At 52.9% G+C, this 19,001-nt stretch overlaps 5 protein-coding genes across 5 annotated transcripts; 4 read left to right on the top strand and 1 right to left on the bottom strand.

The window, feature by feature from the left end:
* Positions 1–194: 194 nt before the first annotated feature.
* On the top strand, positions 195–4,318 carry SMAC4_04975 (uncharacterized protein). Its single transcript, XM_003352813.2, has 5 exons — positions 195–1,112; positions 1,482–1,582; positions 1,715–2,443; positions 2,514–3,301; positions 3,359–4,318. Exons 1-5 carry the CDS (start codon positions 1,020–1,022, stop codon positions 3,787–3,789), a joined length of 2,142 nt encoding a protein of 713 aa, XP_003352861.2. The 5' UTR covers positions 195–1,019; the 3' UTR covers positions 3,790–4,318.
* Positions 4,319–4,860: 542 nt separating this feature from the next.
* SMAC4_04974 (uncharacterized protein) lies at positions 4,861–8,047 on the top strand (the record flags this gene model as incomplete). The annotated part of the gene is made up of 2 exons (XM_003352812.1): positions 4,861–5,794; positions 5,868–8,047. The coding sequence occupies 2 exons, from the start codon at positions 4,861–4,863 to the stop codon at positions 8,045–8,047; spliced, it is 3,114 nt and encodes a 1,037-aa protein (XP_003352860.1).
* Positions 8,048–8,455: 408 nt separating this feature from the next.
* Positions 8,456–10,974, bottom strand: SMAC4_04973 (uncharacterized protein). Its single transcript, XM_003352811.2, has 3 exons — positions 9,714–10,974; positions 9,581–9,652; positions 8,456–9,512 (listed from the first exon to the last, which is right to left on the bottom strand). Exons 1-3 carry the CDS (start codon positions 9,903–9,905, stop codon positions 9,024–9,026), a joined length of 753 nt encoding a protein of 250 aa, XP_003352859.1. The 5' UTR covers positions 9,906–10,974; the 3' UTR covers positions 8,456–9,023.
* Positions 10,975–11,274: 300 nt separating this feature from the next.
* SMAC4_04972 (uncharacterized protein) lies at positions 11,275–14,025 on the top strand (the record flags this gene model as incomplete). Its single annotated transcript, XM_003352810.2, has 5 exons — positions 11,275–11,518; positions 11,704–11,881; positions 11,940–12,108; positions 12,189–12,617; positions 12,673–14,025. 5 exons carry the CDS (start codon positions 11,275–11,277, stop codon positions 13,750–13,752), a joined length of 2,100 nt encoding a protein of 699 aa, XP_003352858.2. The 3' UTR covers positions 13,753–14,025.
* Positions 14,026–15,443: 1,418 nt separating this feature from the next.
* On the top strand, positions 15,444–18,616 carry SMAC4_04971 (uncharacterized protein). The gene is made up of 3 exons (XM_003352809.2): positions 15,444–16,095; positions 16,163–17,982; positions 18,091–18,616. Exons 1-3 carry the CDS (start codon positions 16,006–16,008, stop codon positions 18,197–18,199), a joined length of 2,019 nt encoding a protein of 672 aa, XP_003352857.1. The 5' UTR covers positions 15,444–16,005; the 3' UTR covers positions 18,200–18,616.
* Positions 18,617–19,001: the final 385 nt, after the last annotated feature.

Genomic DNA, 19,001 nt, shown 5'->3' on the forward strand with positions numbered 1-19,001 from the left:
GTGTCCGGCCGGCAATCCATTCGATTCCAAAGGGTGCCGGCCAGAACAAACGGTTGGTCTTGGCATTGTCAGAATGCCAGAGCTGCAATGATCGACAAGTGTGCATGAACTGTGACAGACGGCCGCCAGCCGCCAAGTCGCCAAGGGATGTGGTCAGGGTGCCGACGCTTTCGCTTTGTCGATTTCTCAAAGTCGTCCCGAGCACAGGCACCAGACACACCACCACCACCAGGCCCGGCGCAGGGAAGCAAACAACCACCTGCACTAACAAGCCCAGGACAATCTGCTCACAAAGCACGAACAGCCAACCGTCTTTTTCAATCTGTTGGAGCACCCAACTCGCCATCCGCCCTTCCAGGTTGTCACCTATATCCCACGCGTTAACCTGAGGTTATTCCCACTACCCGTCAACACTGTCCACATTGCCGGCATCCAGATCTTCTGCTCGAAACGCCCGTGCAGCGGCATCCACCCAAACCTGAAGTGTCTCTTGTTCCTGCTCAAAGAGTCGATACACCATCACAAGCCACCACTGTTATTGGCTCACGGATGGTTGCCCACCTCACTTACAAGTGATTCCAAGTCTAACCTAGCCCGCCCCCTGCTCTATCTCCATCACGTTCTCAAGCGGCGGCCTTCTTCCCGTCCACTTGGTCCGTCGTCCACACTTGTTCGACGCCCGCCCGCCCGCTGCAGCTCCCGCTCAGGCCAGGCCCATCGCTGCTGGAGCACTGGAGCGCGGTTCCCACTAATCCACCACTACCCATCAACCCAAGTGGCATTTTTTGTGCCCGCAGAACGACATCGCCAAACCGCAACGCGTCTCCCGAACGAGTCCCGTCCTGCTCTGCGCCAGCGACTCCCATCCGGTCCCTGACCCCCCAGACGAGACCCCTTCTCCCCCAACTGCCATTGCCCCGCCGGCACCGCCCTACCGGTAGCTCTGACGACATCCTCGGATAGCCCGCCGTATCTACTACCAAACCCACGACCGGCTTTGCACTCTTCCCTTCGCCGACATGGACAATAAGCGGAAAGCCAGCATCTCCAACGGAGCCAACATTCAGGATGGCGACGACCGCGCTGCGAAGCGCACCAAGAAGGAGCCAGGTGTAAGTCCTATACCTTACCCCCAACCATTTCCTCCCGTTATTCCTCCCTATACATACATGCACCTCCGTTCCCCATTGTGCCGGTCCCTTTCCACGACGAGGTGCGGCCATGCAGTGACCACAACCTTTACCTTCCTTTCCCCGTCTGGGAAGAGAGAGAGAGTTGAGGAAGTGCACATGCATCTATTGACAGCACCCAGCACCATTAATTTCCAATCCGAGCACCTGTCAATGAAGCTTACCTAGCATCTGCCTTTCCACGATGCTCAACCCGCGTCTTATCCCTTGACTTCGACATTATATACACCAGCCAACAAACAATACTCGCAATGTACGACTACGTACAGCCAGCTAACCATATGATTGCAGCCCTACACGGATTACGATCTCAACATCGAAGAGACCAACGAGTCCACTACCGCATATGGCCTGCACTTCCTGGACATGATTCGTAAGACCAAGGACAAGAGGTATGGCATTGCGATCTTGCACCAAAACCCAGTGCAAGCTCTCTTCCTCCAACTGCACCGCTCCTGATCAATGAACCCGACAGACCTGTCGCATCACCAATATGAAGCTTGACGCTGACACTCTGATCACAGTGGACGGACTGTCGCCGACTGCTTCGAAGACCTCATTCCACGCGAAGGGAACGAAGACTACTACAGGCGCATCAAGCTACCCATATCTCTCAAAACAATCGAGCGCAAACTGTACAACCAGGACTTTGCGAACATGTCGGAGCTAGAGGGTTACTTCAAACGTATGGTTATGAACGCGAAAGAATACTACAACAAAGGCTCCGACGTCTTCGAGGACGCTGAACGCGTCAGAAAAGCCCTTAGCAACTACATGACCAAGACGAATCCCGCCTACAAGAGGGAAACCGGCTACAGCTGCACCGCAGCGCCGATTCCTGGGGAGGAAGACGAGGACAAGACCAAGAACGCCAGTCAGAACAGCACCAAGAGGAACTCCTCGAACGGCTCGACGAACGGCTCTGTCAAATCTGTGCGGAAACGCGAATCTCTCTCGGCACAGGATACCCAGGGCGAGGATGATGGTGAAGGCGAAGATGACGACCAGGATGACGACCACGACGAGAGCGGTGACGAGGACAACGAGAACCCAAGAAGGATTGTTATCAAGAGGCGCGAGAGTGGCAGACCAACGGCTAGAAGTACAGCCTCGCCAGCACCCACGTTCAAGCCTGGTAGAGGGGGCAGAAGGAAGGCAGACCACGAGTACGAGAATGTGCCTTACAAAGGTCTCAGCTTCCAGCAAGCACAGGAGAAGATTGTGGAGGAACTGATTCGCAAGCCGGATGGATCGTACGTTGCACCCCCTATCATCTCTTCGCTCGTCTCACATGTTCCCCTACTAATCAACATAACAAAACAGTGACCCTTATTTCCTCGACTTTATCAACCTTCCTCCAAGGAGCTTCAAGGACTACTTCGCTGTCATTACTGAGCCGCTTTCCCTCAAGGGCCTGCAGAAGCTCGTTAAGGGTATCTACGGTCGTGCCAGTCCGACAGGTGTGAGCGAGTTTAAGAGCTGGGCTGCATTTGAGGAAAAGGCCAGCCTTCTCTGGAACAATGCCCACTATTACAACGAAGAGGGGAGCGTCATTTACGACCTCGCGACAGAGCTGAAGAACTGCTTCGAGAAAGAGTTGGATCAAGCCAAGGCATTCGTTCAAGAACCGCCACAGCCCCCTAAGATCAAGCTAAAGGTTGCTCCCGGATCAGAGACCCCAAGTGTGAGCGGCCCAAAGAAGATCACCATTCATGTGGGCGGGTCTCGTGGTAGCGCTGCCGCCTCGCCAGCGCCTCAAACTGGCCAATCCATCGATTCCATCCATAGCTATGGTGCTATTAATGGCAATAGAGTTGTCCCGTCTGCAGTCCCCGCTATATCTCAAGATAAAGCCAGGAGTCTGTCTGCCTCTGCGGCACCCAGCCCTGCCTTCACCCAGGCTAAGCTCGAAGGGGTTGTTCAACAATCACCTGTACCTCTACCACCTCGGGCGGGTATGAATGGGACCGCTATGGCACCTGGAACCACGACGCCGGGACTGAACTCGCAACAACCTGGTTCCGCAGCGCTTCACAACGGCCATGCTCCTGTTGTAGCGCCACCTCCGCCTCCGCCTATATGGGATAAGACATTCCGTGCTCCTGGTCGAGGTAAGTTTATGTTAGGTTCGTTTATGATGACCTCGTAGCTAACTGCGTGTGCCAAAGGTCTTGCCGATGCCCTTATCCACAGCATTCTCATTCGTACCCATCCAAGCATTCCCCTCGAGAGGCGGTTTAGGCTTGAAGTTCCGGCCCATCCCAAATTGGCACAGCAAAACCTGACAGTGCACCTGCCGACCAACCACAGCAGACTGCAACTTATTCCACGACTGTCTCCAATTATGGAGCAGCAACAACGACAATATCGCCTCTTCATCACCATCAATGGTGCGATGGTGGGAAGGGCGACTCCATTACCGATTCCTGACGACCCGCTGCCCGTGAATGCGATAGTGTTTGACCTTCCGTTGCAGCCGGGTACGACAGTAATCGGTGTCACGATGATCGCTGCCCTTCCAAAGGGTCAGAAGCTCCCCAGTGGCGCCGAGTGCGAGCTGGAGAGGATTTCTATCAATGCCTTTTTACCTAGGGTGTAACCGCTTTGAACGAACTTCCGTTTCAGATGTTATTTTCGGGTATTTTCTGATACCTTTCTAATTCGTTTCAAGATCTTGTCGGTTTTCGCAATGTTGGGGAGGTTCTGGTTCAACGATGAGGCTTGGTCTTGGCCGGCGCAAGGCAGTCGAGTCATTTCAAGAGTGTTTGGGTTGGCGAGCGTCAAGTTACTTACATCATGGAGTTTAGGGACGGTGGTATGTGGAATACAATACGTTCGGCTCGGTCTTTTGGTACTGGCCCTCCACTATGGGAGTTGTTGGTCTGCTTGATTAAATAAAGAGGTGGTGTTATGACTGAAGAGAGTATACGTATGGTAATGGACGGATGAAGTGGACATTGCCAGAGTATCATGTTGTTATGTATGATATCTGTGACAAAAAGGAAGTATTCGAACAGCGAATTTTTGCAAGCCAGTCGACGACGACATTTTGCAGCAAGTTGGGAATCAAGACGAGCGCTCCGACCTATTGACTAGGAAAACCATTATTGACAACCTTCTTTGTCTGCCTACACTTGCAAACAAGACAATGCAATGCTTGGGTTGTCAGCCTTGAAATGTTTCCAATTCCGAGAACGGCAGCTAACAACAGAAAGCTTCAATGCGACGCGAACGGCTGGAATGTTGTTCCTCAAAGATATCTCTAGGCCGGTGCTTCTCGGGTGAGCCATTGTTGGACTTTCCATGTCCGGTCCGTTCTCCTTTGTTCTGCCAGCTTCATGTCCATTTCCGTCAGCTAAGCTCTAGCACTGCACAGCCCTTTGTCCATGGCCATTGTCGACAAGGTCGATAATGTTGACTGCTTCATTGATCCCACGCAGTTATTCCCCCCTTTGTGTTCTGTTCTCATATGTTGTCAGCATGTTGCCAACTATCTTTTCACGAACACTTCCTACACTCTTTGGCAACATCTCCATGATTTTACATCGCTTTCAATAGCGACCACTTTCGATTTCCCGGGTAGAACTACGCCAGGAAAGCTGACGCAAACCACTATCGCAAAGACGAATATCTATCAGCATAGGAAGCAAAAAAGAACAAACAAGCAGCAATGGCATTCCAAGGCCCCGCGCCCCCCGGCGGCTTCCGCCCTCCAACCTTCGGCGTCGTCCCCAAGTCCCGCTCCGACGTCCGCCAACCGACGCGCGTCTCCTCCACCCACGTCGTCGTCGAGCCCATCCCCACCAAAGACCGGCCCTGGGTTCCTCCCGACGGTCTCTACACGGAACTGCACAAGTCTGCCATGCATGAGCGCAAGCTCGCCATCATCGGCGTCGACGACCGGCTTCTCAAGCCGCTGCCCATGGCCCAACACCCCTTTCACGCCCTCGATTACCTGCCCTTTGCACGATCAAGTCTCGAAGCCGTCGAGGCTGTCGAGGTCGGAGTCAAAGCCGTGGCTAAAAAGGTGTTGGGCGTGGAAATGAGTCCTGTTGTGCCGCAGTATGTGAATGTTGTTAGGGAATCAGGGTGGAGGCCTACGCAACTTGGTGTGGGGGAAGGGCCTTTTCGGTGGCCGCATTTTTCTGAAGATATCTATATGGAAAAGAACGGAAAGAAGGATAAGTACGAGATCAGCAGGGAGTTTCAGAGTGATTGGTATGAGATTCTGTGGAGCGATTTGATGAGGAGGGTGTACCGCTGGGCGGAGAAGTATTTTGATTTTTTGGAGAGTGGGGGAAAAGGAGGAGCGGACGTTGGCGTCAGTGCGAGGAACGTGAAAGACTGGACACCGAATTTGTGGAAGCAGGCGGGGGTGAGTGATCAGTTTGTGCATTATGCGAGTCTGGTGGCGAGACAGGATAATAATCACCCAGCTGGGTGGGATGTGTTGCTGGCGAAGGGAAGGTATAGGAAGTTTCTTGTGGTGGGCGTGCTGGTGAGATTGCTCCAGGAGCAGGTCTTTGATGAGCTGCTTTTTGGGGCGGATAGAGAGACGAAGAGGATGTTGGAGGTGCAGGATGAGTGTTATATTGAGATGGATGGTATGTTTTTCTTCTCTTCTCCGTCTCTCGCTCTCTCTCTTTGCTGGCGCTGGGTCCTGACTGCGTGAAATAGGCTACCTCCGCACCGAGATGCGTTCCCAAGCCGTCCGCGCCGCTCTGGGCGAGTACATCCTGACGCCCAACTTCTGGTCCGAGGTGGACAAACTGGCTGTCCAAACCACCGCCTTGTTCTCCCCCTTGATCCGGTTCATGGACGTCGAGCTCGAGAAGCGCATCGATCCGCTGGAATTCCACCAGGAAGCCCACGACATCATTGCCGAAGCGGGCTACTTCAACATCGCCATGCGACTCTCTCGCGACGTCTTCCGCTTCAACTGGCCTCTGCCCGGAGACGCGTGGAGCACCGAGGTCGAGAACGTCGACGACGTCCCCTTCGACATCTCCCGGGCATGGGCCGACAAGCACGAGCAAGACGCACAGAAGCGGTATCGCGCGGGCCTGAAAGCTGATCGACGACGAGACAAAAGTAGAAGCGGAAAGGAGATTACTCCCAAGACGACCACTGCCGGCGGCATGGCGCGCGGTGCCCTCCGCCTTGCTCTCTCCGGCGCCAGCACCAAGATAAAGTTCGGTCTGTCCGCCACAGCTTCGGGGCTAGCACGACTGCGTCCGGGCTTTGTGGCGCCCACCATCGACGATCCTCCCCCCTTTGACGTAAACTTCCGCCGAAACGTCACCGGTGAACCACAACCAGAACCAGAGCTCTACCTCCCCTCGCGCCTAGCCAAGACGCAAATCGCCATCTTCCCCGCCGTCCAGCGATACATCAACCTCGAAAGCACGCGGCGCGACCCCGTCAAGCAAAAAAGCTCGCTTTTTTCGACTGGGTTGTCGTTTCACAAAAACGACATCCTGGCTTCCATCGAGACGCACCCGACCTACGCGTATTACGTCGATAAAGTGCTCCCGCGCAAGCTTCCTCACGAGCTTTTTGGGCAAGACGATGATGATGACGAAGGTTACGTGCACCCCATCGTCGCTAGCCACCGAGAAAGGGTAAAGAGGCGGTTGATGAACAAGGCCTTTGACCGAGGGTATCGCCAGGAAGACGCCGTGGGAGTACATCTTATCGCCAAGGGGAACGCGATCTATTACTCCGGTGTGGCGGATGAGTCGAGTCTTTCTGCTCTTCGCAGTCGCAATGCTGATGGTGGCCCGGAGAAGTATTATGTTGGGTACCCAGGCTACCTCCCCGAACACTTACCGACCCTGCGCGAGTGGTCAAATCTTCCTCTTACTAAACGCCACTCTGCCTCCTCCTCTCGGTCTCCCTTCCACTCCTCTCGCACGAGTTCATCCCTCCTCACCAAACTCACCCCCTCCACCAAAACCCTCATCTTCACCCGCCGCCTCCTCTACACCGCTCTCATCTACTCTTTGTTCCGCTTCTTCATCTTCCCCCTCTTCTTCCCCTCTCTCGTTCCTTTCTTTCTAGCCCTAGAGTCCACCATCCGCCACGTCTTCACCCAAATCAAAGACGCGCTCGCCACCATTCTCGTCCCCATCTTCGAAGGCCTCCGTCCTCTTTTCCACTTGTTGCTCCGCGGATTATCTTTCGTCGGAAACTTGGCGTGGTGTATACTCCGCTTTGTGCTTGCGCCGCTAGGGGACTTGGCCAAGAAGGTGCTACTACCGCCGTTGGCGATGGCGTTGAGGGCAATTGGGTATCTTTACTCGAGGCTGGTTAAGGACGGACCGGTGGGCTGGGTTTGGGAGAAGTTGAGGGGGCTGGCTAGATGGTGGGGGCGTTGGACGAAGGTTATTATTGGTGACCGGGTGCTAGAGCGGTTGGAAGCTGTTGATGGGTGGCTTTTTAGTAAGCTTGGTGCTGGTGCTGGTGGAACGTTTTCCCCTGAGGCTTGGAGGAGGAGTGGTGCAGGAATTGGAGAAGGAGGAGCTGGAGCCGGAGTCGAATCGAGTTTGACGACAACGGCGGCGGCGGCGGTGCCAGTGGATGATGGTGGTGGTGGTGGTAACTGGAATATCTTTGCTTGGGGTGCTGAGTCTGAGTTGAAGACGGAGAAGATGACTTCCACTTTTACTACTAACTGGGATGACGAGGTGTTCACTATTGTTGAGAAACGCACTGTTAAAGGGGGTGGACAAACTGTTAAAAGTGCTGGTCTGACGTCTGGAAGGAGGGCTTCCACTCCCACTGCCTCCACTGTTATTACTGGTGACGGAACCTTCACCATTGCCGACGTGGCGCCACCTCCTCCTCTTACGCAATGAAGCAGTTCTGACCGCCAATAACATGTTTTCGGAAAGTTGGATAGCAGGACGGAAATTGAGCCTGTGAAAGAAATTTGATTTTGGGGGCGTTAGGTTGACTGGCGGTTTGGATGAAGTTGTATAGTAGTTAGCTTATCATTGAGAATTCTTCTTATATCTGCTCTTTTCGGGTCAGTCGTCTTCATTCGTGACCATGTACCGGCTTGAGGTCAGGTTATGGGACGTCAAATACCTGTAGTGATGAGCTAGTCGACTCATGGCGAGCCCCGTAGTGCCCGAACAACCGTCTCCACGATCAGGGGTAACATGCTCGACTTTCCTGTTCCGACCGTAACGTTAATTGCCCAACAAAGATGTATGTCCATTTCCGGCGGAATATAGAGGATCAATGCTTTTATTCCTCACTAAGCTCCTATCAATGTCCCAAAATCCCGTGACGATTGTGCCCGCCGCAAAAGCGCAACACACTATACACATGCTCTCTCATGAACCCGTTGGGAAAAGTGCGGCAACCCCGTCTCTTCCTGAGCATAAACCACCGTCTAATTCCATGACTGCCCCACGCTCAGATCCATGCACAAATCTGCGAGTAGGAGGCCACTTAATATGAAACCGATTTAAAGGCTGCCTTAACTTCCAAAGTCAAATAAACGCCATGATAAGGACCTCAATAGAGCTGCTGAATGAAATGTAAAACGGATTTTTGGAAACCGACGCCACGGCTAGATTCCCCCTTCCAGACTCCCGGATTCCTCCACCAAGTAAATGAAGCGGGTAACTTTTTCGTCAACGAGATATCTCATATTTCTATGCGTTGCCGTTTGCGTGTATGCCGCCGCCGAGACCGCATGGCGTCCTTTCTCGAACATCGTAGATATTATAAGCGGCTCGCTGTATGCATGAAAACAAAGCCGCCTGCTAAAGCCGGGCTGGACTTTAGCTCGTCAATGACATGACCAGAACCGAAGGGCTGTATTTAGACGGTCATCTTGGCACGAGCGCGAGAGCTGCCGCTGTGAGCGGATTCCGTGTGGCCGGAGAACTCGAGAGCCTCGTTGGCAGGGAGCTGGAGGACCTCCTTGAAGCGACGGCCAATGGCCATCAGGATCTCCTTGCCCTTCTCAGGGGACCTACCCTTGCCGCCAGAAACGTCGCCGTCGCCGCGGCCGGGAATGTGCTTGCCGATGGTGCGAGTCCAGACACCAACACGGAAGAAGGCCTTGCGGACGTTGACGACAACACCCATGACCTCGCCGTCCTCCTCGTCCTCGAGAGTCTCGCCGATCGCAGCAAGCATAGTATGCAGCCAGATCTCGTCAATGTTGACACTGCGCTTCTCCTTGAACTGGTAAGACCACTTGCCACCGTGCTTGTTCTGGGGATCCTCCCACTCGGGGCGGACGCCCTCCTTGAAGAGATGGTAATCGGACTTGAGAGCGAGCTCTGATACGGGAGCGATATTGTTCTGCGCGCATTTTGGTCAGCATGCATGTTGGGTAAAGCGCGGGGTGGGAAGGGCACTCGTGGACATACATATACACCCCAGAACTCCTCGACCGTCTCAAAGGTGATAACCTCCTTCAAGAGATCATTCCAGTTGTCGCCCTGGTCGCGGTGATGTTAGCTGACTGCGTGGTACGGTATGGTGGGGCATAGTGACTCTAACCTTTCCGCTTGAGGGCTTGGTGAACCAAAGGGTCCAGCGGTTGGAGAGAGGGTGCTTGACATTGAAGTTCTCCTTGTCGTGGAAGACGGTGACGGTCTTGTCGTCCTTGGCCTTCTTAGCGGCGGCGTCGCCGTTGGTGTTGCCGCCCTCGGGGCTGATAGGGATGGTGGTGAGATCGACTTGCTCGGACATGGTGGCGGTTGTGATGTTGCGATGGGGGTTTGGAAAGTGGATGTTGATCAAAGTGTGTCGTTCCGACAAAGGGCGTCGAGACGGAGTCGAGCTAACAAGGACTGAGCTTGGACAGGCGGGCCCACAAAAAAAGCAGTTTATGCCCAAGGAAGTGATTTAAGCGTGCGAGGCCTGGCGAGGCGTGGGTGGAAGCGCGAATCGATTGCGGACTTGCGGGCGACGGAGTGCTCCAACTTGGGGGATCCACGATACGATTCGGTCGGATGTTTTAGATTGTGTATTTGTTGCGGGATGCTGCTCTTCCGATAAAAAGTGGAAGTTCAGAATGCTTGGTTGTTGGGAAAACTCGAAGTTGAGGCGTTGAGAGGAAGAAGAAAGACAGTGAAACAAGTTGAGGTTTGTCACGGCAGAAAAAAGAAATCAGTTTCTAGACGCGTGGTCCAAGCACTCAGGGTCTAGACGGCAGGTACGATCGTGTTGCGACTTGGGAACTTGGAAGTGGAAGGTTTGACTTGCTGCTCCAGGCAAACAGGTCGTGATTGCTCTTTCAAACAGTGAAGGCAGTATAGTGCAGATAGAGAGCGATAGTCTCTAGAGAGATCTGATAGTCCTAGAAAGTATGGATGACAGACTTGATGGAGTGGATTTTGTGTCGGAGGCGGTCGAGGTTCGAACAAATGGAAGAAACTTTGGTATTGGCAAATACGTATCAAGGCGATATAACAAAATTCAATGCCGCGCAATCACAAGCAGAAAAATGCAGACAACGCCAGAAACGCCCAACAATTCATCCTGCAGCCTTCAGCAATCATTTCGCGTAACGATGTGTAACAGAGCTGTTTCTTTCCAAACCATCGCCGCTTCCAGACTCTCAGAAATCCACGGCAGTCAAACTTTCAATCTCACAGAAAGGCCACTTCCGCTTTCCACTCCCTCCGAGTCTCCGACAATGACATTGCATTGCCGGCAAAAGATCAGTCTCATCATTCAGTTGCCCTGTCATGTCAGAGGTCATCAACCCAATGAAACGATTCCCGTCTTTGCTGCAACTGCTTCAGACCCCTCCCCCTCCTCCACTTTGAAAAGTTGCCCTTGCCCACCCTGCACTGCAGTCCTTGCTAGCGCCTCCAGAGGCCGGAGGCGCCCAAGGTGAAAAGGTTCCAAGACAAGACCCCTCGACGCCCCTCAGCTCCCACCAACCCCATGTCGGGTGACAAACAGCCAGTCGCAGGCTCGGATTGAGGCGGGATGGGACCAGAAATCACGAGCAATGTCACGTGCAAGGCTTAGATAAGATAGTGGCTGTAGTCAGCCATGCCCAATCTGGCTAGCAGTGGCTAGGCGGTGGGGAAAACCGGGGCGGTTGGCCATGCAACAGAAAAAAGTTGCACCGCAGTTGAAAATTTCAAAATTGAAAGTCGCCTGGCCTGCCCTGCCCCACGTAGCCCACTCTGAGGAACCGAACTGGCTCAGGCCTTTTAAAACCCTTCAACTCCCATCTCGTCCCTTCCGTCGTTGCCAGCTTCAGCTCAGTCTCGACATTCCCCTTCAAGACAACACATCTCTCAAAATGGCGGACGAAGTTTACGATGGTGCCATTGGCATCGATCTTGGTATGTTTAATCTTTACTTGTCGCAATGTCATGTTGTTGTCGCTGTTTTTGCGACCTGATTGCGCCCGAGTTTTTGTGGTTTTGTGCGTTTTTGGGCATCACCACGGGCAACGGCGCAATCAGTCAACACCCACCCGTATGTGATCATATGTGAGCACCTTGCTGACCTCAATCCTTCCATTCAGGTACTACCTACTCTTGCGTTGCCATCTACGAGGGTACCAATGTCGAGATCATTGCCAACGAGCAGGGTTCTTTCACCACCCCTTCTTTCGTCTCCTTCACTGCTGAGGAGCGTCTGATCGGTGAGGCCGCCAAGAACCAGGCTGCCATGAACCCCAAGAACACCGTCTTCGACGTCAAGTAGGCTTTGCCCGTTATCCTACGTCTGGAAGACGCAGCCTCACTAACGCACTCCCAGGCGTCTTATCGGTCGCCGCATCGATGACCCCACTGTCAAGAAGGACATGGAGTCTTGGCCCTTCAAGGTTGTCGACGATGGTAACGGCAACCCCAAGGTTGAGGTTGACTACCTCGGCGGTGTCCACACTTTCTCCGCTCAGGAGATCTCCGCCATGGTCCTCACCAAGGTAAGCTACAGCCGCATAACCGAGCTGCACGTCCCGTGCACAAAAGAACATTATACTAACATGTGCTTCCCATATCACAGATGAAGGAGATTGCTGAGGTCAAGATCGGCAAGAAGGTTGAGAAGGCTGTCATCACCGTCCCCGCCTACTTCAACGACAACCAGCGTCAGGCTACCAAGGATGCTGGTGCCATTTCCGGCCTCAACGTCCTCCGTATCATCAACGAGCCCACCGCTGCCGCCATCGCCTACGGTCTCGGTGCCAACAAGTCCAACAAGGAGCGCAACGTCCTCATCTACGATCTCGGTGGTGGTACCTTCGATGTCTCCCTCCTCAACATCCAGGGTGGTGTCTTCACCGTCAAGGCTACCGCCGGTGACACCCATCTTGGTGGTCAGGATTTCGACACCAACCTTCTTGACTACTGCAAGAAGGAATTCACTCGCCGCACAAAGAAGGCGAGTACCAATCCCTATAGCTTCCCTACAACTTTCCGTTCGTCGACGACTGTCGATTTTTGGCGGATTTTTTTGAGCCCCAGGGCTAACATTTTCGAATTTTTAGGATCTTTCCGGTGATGCCCGTGCCCTCCGTCGTCTCCGCACTGCTTGCGAGCGTGCCAAGCGTACCCTCTCTTCCGGTGCTCAGACCACCATTGAGATCGACTCCCTCTTCGACGGTGAGGACTTCAACATCAACGTCACTCGTGCCCGTTTCGAGGACTTGAACGCCAAGGCCTTCTCCGGTACCCTCGAGCCCGTTGCTCAGGTCCTCAAGGATGCCGCTATCGAGAAGTCCGCCGTTGACGAGATCGTCCTTGTCGGTGGTTCTACCCGTATCCCCAAGGTCCAGAAGCTCCTCAGCGAGTTCTTCGACGGCAAGAAGCTCGAGAAGTCCATCAACCCCGATGAGGCTGTTGCCTACGGTGCCGCCGTCCAGGCCGGTATCCTCTCCGGCAAGGCCACCTCCGCCGAGACCTCCGACCTCCTCCTCCTCGATGTCGTTCCCCTCTCCCTCGGTGTCGCCATGGAGGGCAACATCTTCGCCCCCGTCGTCCCCCGTGGCCAGACTGTGCCCACCATCAAGAAGCGCACTTTCACCACTGTTGCCGACAACCAGCAGACCGTTCAGTTCCCCGTTTTCCAGGGTGAGCGTGTCAACTGCGAGGACAACACCTCCCTCGGCGAGTTCACTCTTGCTCCTATCCCTCCCATGAAGGCTGGCGAGCCCGTCCTCGAGGTCGTCTTCGAGGTCGATGTCAACGGTATCCTCAAGGTCACCGCCACCGAGAAGACCTCCGGCCGCTCCGCCAACATCACCATCTCCAACTCCGTTGGCAAGCTCTCTTCCTCTGAGATCGAGAAGATGGTTGAGGAGGCTGAGAAGTTCAAGTCCAACGACGAGGCTTTCTCCAAGCGCTTCGAGGCTAAGCAGCAGCTCGAGTCCTACATCTCCCGCGTTGAGGAGATCGTCTCCGACCCCACCCTCTCCCTCAAGCTCAAGCGCGGCCAGAAGGAGAAGATTGAGCAGTCCCTCTCTGAGGCTATGTCTCAGCTCGAGATTGAGGACTCCTCCGCTGAGGACCTCAAGAAGAAGGAGCTTGCCCTCAAGCGCCTCGTCACCAAGGCCATGTCTTCCCGCTAAATTACCTTTTAGCTTAACGACGTGTATGATCGGAATACTTGGGAATAGGAACAGGAACTTTAATTGAAGACAGCATCTTGTCTTGTATTCTGACAACGTCTTCATATACCTCGTTCATGGGAACACGGATACTCAAAAGTTGGGGGGGCCATGTGTATTTGATCTGCACTCTCCACTGCAGCAGTCGCATCCCCAGGCAGGGACTGGTTGTTTCCAAGAATGAATGACATACCGGATGGATTTCTTTTCCTTGCCTTTTAGCGCCATTGATCTCTTTATTTATGACCCAAAATCTCTTCGGCGCAACTGCATGTAGACTGGGGAAGGTGCAAAAACAATACAAACGATGAACAAAGTTAAAATGTCTAGCTCTGATGCATAGTGATTTGTTCGACATGTCTTGCACCTGGTTCACACATGTGTCATACATTATAGAAGGCATAACAATGTCATCTTCAACCAGTTGCTGTTTAACTTAAGGTCTTCCTAAATTCTTAAAAGGAATAATCCAAATCTAAAAAGTGGCATCACTATGCTGATCTACGCGTACCAACTTGAATTCTATGGCTCGCCTGATAGAACGTATGGTGGTGTTTGATTTAGAAATGCGTAGAACAATACTGTTAATGCATTGCAGCTCCTTTTTATGGAGGTGATAGGTCTACATATGCCTTTCTCAACTTGACCAATGCTTTCTTCTATAGATGAAAGTGATACATCGGCTCTACCGGGGAAAAAAAAAAGAATCCAGAAAAATTTCAGAAAAATCCGACAGCAAGAGGGAAAGAAGGAGAACAGAAGAGTTTGACGCGCCTTCCTAGTGAACTCCTTCTTGCAGTAGTCAAGCGCGGGGCCCCAGGCTTCACCTGGGGCCGCGAGTCGTTTCTGGACTGGATGTGATCGATCTTGAAAAAGGCATATTGAACATTCGATCCTGTGTCGTCGTCGGCGCAGACCCATGGAGTCTTGGCCTCCGGATCCCGAACCCGGACGAGTGCCAAGACGGCCGGAGTCTTTCGACTTACACAGGTGAGTACGGGCGTACATGCTGTCGATGATTATGCAATGCCTTGACGTACTCGAGAAACATCCTTGACAGAATTTAGAATGGATATTTTCGATGAGCTACCGCTTTGTCACTTGAAGAAGAAGCATTATTACAGGATTCGAAGAAATGGTAAAGAGGGCAAGATGCCTTGATCGCGACTTTCACCCGATGTGTTCTACACTATCTTTGAGCATGTTCGAGCACTCTTAGCTAGTCTAGTAGAGAAGATGCCGTTCCTCTTGCTAGAACAACACATCAATTTGGTGTCTCGAAAATAGACTTGATGTTGGTTAACCCGGACATTGCCCGAAGCAGGAACACGAAACTCCAATGTCTTTCCCAGAGACAAAGGAACCACATCATTGGACAAATGCAAGGGAGCGCCACACTTCGGACAGTGCCGCATCGTAACGCAAGGTCAGTCGAGAAAATAGTCGTTCGGTCGGCAATTTGACATCGGCTGATTTTTCCCGATCTCACATCTGGACACCTTTCCAAAAGTGAACCTTGGTCCAATTGATGGCACTTCCATCCGGACTCCAACAAACAGGATCATGCTTCGCCTCCTTTGTATGGAGTGCTGGGTTGGGGATGATTATTAAGATGTAAGCCCGGGTACGAGGGACATTGCCTACGAAGTGGACAGATAATTCGAAAAACATCAATTCCCTCCTATATGTCACTGATCTCCGTTCTTTCATAGTGTTTGTCTCTTTGTTGTTCCTCATCTTTTATTCAAACCCCTATTGACGTTCTAAGACTCGCACTTTCCATCTCACCCGGACCCCTGTCACAGCGCTGTCCGTGTGTGCTTATCGAACCTTTGATAAGAGTTCTTTCCCTCCCGCTCCTCTGCAGCGTGTCGCAGAAGACAGATAACCCCTGCAAAACAGCGACGTCAGTGTCCAGAACACGTTGAACTCGCCCCTAAAAAGTATACTTTGAGAATATCAGGAGGTGCCACGCAATCAACAAGTACCTTTTTCACCTTTCTTACACGGGCATTATTGCTATACGACGAAACATCGGATTATATGAGAACGATTTGCGATCTGGATCTGGCTACCGTTGCCCCGAAACCATTGGAACACCAAGGTACAACGTATAATTAGAGCTAGAGTGGCCTCTTTCCAACAGCTGCCGTTTGCTCCCGCAGGAGTCGAGCACCGGACAAGCAACAACAACAACGACAACAACAGCCCACCATGAAGCCCGCATCGCGGCTTTTCTACTTGTCGCTCTTTGCGCTATGGAGTCCCGAAGTCCAGTGCAAGAGCGATGATAAATCATGCGCTGTAAGTCAATGGTGTCTTGGCTATCAAGAGAAGGTACCGAAGCTAACAACCAACTCTCCCCTTTTAGATATCACCTAAAGCCATCGTCAGTGATGCATGCGCCTCCTATTCCACTCTCGAACATCTCAACCACGACGTCAAGCCCGCACTCGACGACCTAACACGGACAACCGACTTCTTCTCCCACTACCGCCTCAATCTCTTCAACAAGCGATGTCCCTTCTGGAACGACGAGAACGGCATGTGCGGCAACATTGCCTGCGCCGTGGAGACCCTCGACAACGAAGAAGACATCCCCGAAGTATGGCGCGCCAGCGAGCTCGGCAAGCTTGAAGGACCGCGGGCTAAGCACCCGGGCAAGTCCGTCCAGCGACAAGAACCGAAGCGCCCACTCCAGGGAAAGCTAGGCGAGAACGTAGGCGAGTCCTGCGTAGTAGAATACGACGACGAGTGCGACGACCGCGACTACTGCGTGCCGGACGACGAGAGCGCAGCCTCTAAGGGCGATTACGTCTCCCTTCTGCGCAACCCAGAGCGGTTCACCGGATATGCCGGCGACGGCGCCAAGCAGGTCTGGGACGCTGTCTACCGCGAAAACTGCTTCCAGAAGTCCTCCTTCCCCCAGTCCGCCTCGCTGGGCGAGACCTACTCGGTGCCCAAGGGCCCCGCGGCCCAGGATTTCCGCGCCGTCATGCAAGCCGCTGGTCGCCAGCAGGTGCTTGAGCAGCAGCGCGAGCAGAACCCTCTCGTCCCCTTCGTCGCCAAGACCGGTCTCGAGCTCGAAGACGAGTGCCTCGAGAAGCGCGTCTTCTACAAGGTCGTCAGCGGCATGCACGCGTCCATCAGCACGCACCTCTGCTGGGACTTCCTCAACCAGACCACGGGCCAGTGGCAACCGAACTTGTCCTGCTACATCAACCGCCTGCACAAGTTCCCCGACCGCATCAGCAACCTGTACTTCAACTACGCCCTACTCACCCGCGCCGTCGCCAAGCTGGGCCCTTACCTCTCCTCCCACGAGGAGTACACTTTCTGCACGGGCGATCCTGCCCAAGACGCCGACACGCGCGCCAAGGTCCTTGCCGTCACCTCCAAGGCCGCTAACAGCGTTCCCGGTCCCGTGTTCGACGAGTCCCTCATGTTTAAGAACGGCGAGGGTCCTTCGCTCAAGGAAGACTTCCGCAACCGGTTCCGCAACGTCTCGAGGCTGATGGACTGCGTTGGCTGCGACAAGTGTCGGTTGTGGGGCAAGTTGCAGACGGCTGGATACGGGACCGCGCTCAAGGTTCTGTTTGAGTTCGCTAATAACGATACTCCCGCCGCGACAACTTCCACGAGTGACGAGATCCCGTTCAAGCTTAAGCGCACCGAGCTAGTGGCGCTTTTCAATACTTATGCGCGGTTGAGCAGCAGTTTGGAGGCTGTTCAGAAGTTTAGGGCGATGGTTGAGGAGACTGAGACTGAGTCCAAAGAGTCCCACGAAGAAGTCGAAGCAGCCAAGAAGTGGACGCATCACATCCCCGACCGCGCCAAGAAGCCTAGACACGTTATCGTTTCGACACCCGTTGCTCCTGATAATGACGCAACTACTGCCACAACAGCTGCGGTAGACGAGACCACTGCGGCGGGAGTTACTCCCGCTGCCAAGGTCGAGGAGAAGAAGGAGCAGCAGCAGCAGCAACAGGTACAGGTACAGGTCAAGGAGAATGACGATGATGATGAGTTCCACGAGTTCCAGGAACAACCACAACAACAACAGCCCGACACCGACCCCAAGTTCGCTTACAAGAAGAGAACCATTAAGGATGACATTGACAGCGAGTTCAAGGCGGTGTTTGCGGCGTTTAAACTGGTGATTAAGAGCTATGTGCGGTTACCTGGGTTGTTGTGAGTTTTATTCCTACCCCATCATTTTCACTCGCTGTTTCCTCGTTTCTTGCTTGGGTACTCTGTCGTGGGATGTGGGGCTTAGACTAACGGATTGTGACAAAACAGCTACGAAATCGCGATAACAGAACTCAAACGCTTCTGGCAATTCTACATCGGCTTGCCCGTCATGCCTCGGACTTGGGAGTTTAGAAGACCCAGTTTTGATGAGCTTTGATTTGGGGTTTTGTCGATGAGTTACTGGTATCGATATATGGTAGTAGCCTACAGGGTACTCTTTTCGTTTTCCTTTTCTTGTTTAGAATAATAAAAGCATGGCTTCTTTCTTACCATTCACTTAAGTTATGATGCCGATGATGCGGTGTTAATGATGGGAAATAAAAAAACAGTGACAAGTTTTTCTAATCTGCCACATCCTACTGTATATCTTTTTCTAGAGATAAAAGCCTGGCTGCTGTTCCCAACGTCAATGAAGCTTAACCCCACGTAAGTTCCTGTCGCGGAGGGACGATGGATCAGTTTAATGTGCACATACATATCTGGACTAGGGCTAGACCAGACTAGAGGGAGACAGACGACCATTAGACACCTATGGTACTTACCTGGACGGCAGGTAGTTGAAGTTCTGCTCGCCAAGGTACTCACTCTAGCCAGATAGCGAAATCAGAAGAAAAAGATGACACACCTATGGTAAACTACTAGTTCTAAAAGCCCTGTGACAAGCTAACTTTACTAGTATAGTTCCTGAGACCACTGCTGCATAAGGCAGTCATAGGCATCTTGCTTGCTTGATTGCTTGACATCTGTCTGTCTGGCATAAATGGCTCTTAGGTAGGATTCTTCTTCTTCTTCTTCTTCTTCTTCTTCTTCTTCTTCTTCTCAATTATCATTTTCGTCGATGTGTGGCTGGGTTTACTCCCTTCTCTTTTGGTCTTTTCTTGGTTTTCTTTCGTTTTTCCGGCTCGTTTTCGCTTTTCGTGTCTTTTTTGGTGTTCTTTCTCGTCTTCCTTTCCTCTCCT

Source organism: Sordaria macrospora, chromosome 1 (genome assembly GCF_033870435.1).
Source record: "Sordaria macrospora chromosome 1, complete sequence".
In the NCBI taxonomy this organism is placed as follows: Eukaryota; Fungi; Ascomycota; class Sordariomycetes; order Sordariales; family Sordariaceae; genus Sordaria; species Sordaria macrospora.

Excerpts from the sequence above, each read along its gene's own strand:
- SMAC4_04975 (XM_003352813.2), top strand. The coding sequence starts at position 1,020 with ATGGACAATAAGCGGAAAGCCAGCATCTCCAACGGAGCCAACATTCAG. Across the intron at positions 1,583-1,714 it reads CGTAAGACCAAGGACAAGAG|TGGACGGACTGTCGCCGACT; the intron begins GTATGGCATTGC and ends CTCTGATCACAG. Across the intron at positions 3,302-3,358 it reads ATTCCGTGCTCCTGGTCGAG|GTCTTGCCGATGCCCTTATC; the intron begins GTAAGTTTATGT and ends CGTGTGCCAAAG.
- SMAC4_04973 (XM_003352811.2), bottom strand. The coding sequence starts at position 9,905 with ATGTCCGAGCAAGTCGATCTCACCACCATCCCTATCAGCCCCGAGGGC. Across the intron at positions 9,653-9,713 it reads CCAAGCCCTCAAGCGGAAAG|GGCGACAACTGGAATGATCT; the intron begins GTTAGAGTCACT and ends CACCGCGACCAG. Across the intron at positions 9,513-9,580 it reads AGGAGTTCTGGGGTGTATAT|AACAATATCGCTCCCGTATC; the intron begins GTATGTCCACGA and ends AAATGCGCGCAG.
- SMAC4_04971 (XM_003352809.2), top strand. The coding sequence starts at position 16,006 with ATGAAGCCCGCATCGCGGCTTTTCTACTTGTCGCTCTTTGCGCTATGG. Across the intron at positions 16,096-16,162 it reads GCGATGATAAATCATGCGCT|ATATCACCTAAAGCCATCGT; the intron begins GTAAGTCAATGG and ends CTCCCCTTTTAG. Across the intron at positions 17,983-18,090 it reads GTGCGGTTACCTGGGTTGTT|CTACGAAATCGCGATAACAG; the intron begins GTGAGTTTTATT and ends GTGACAAAACAG.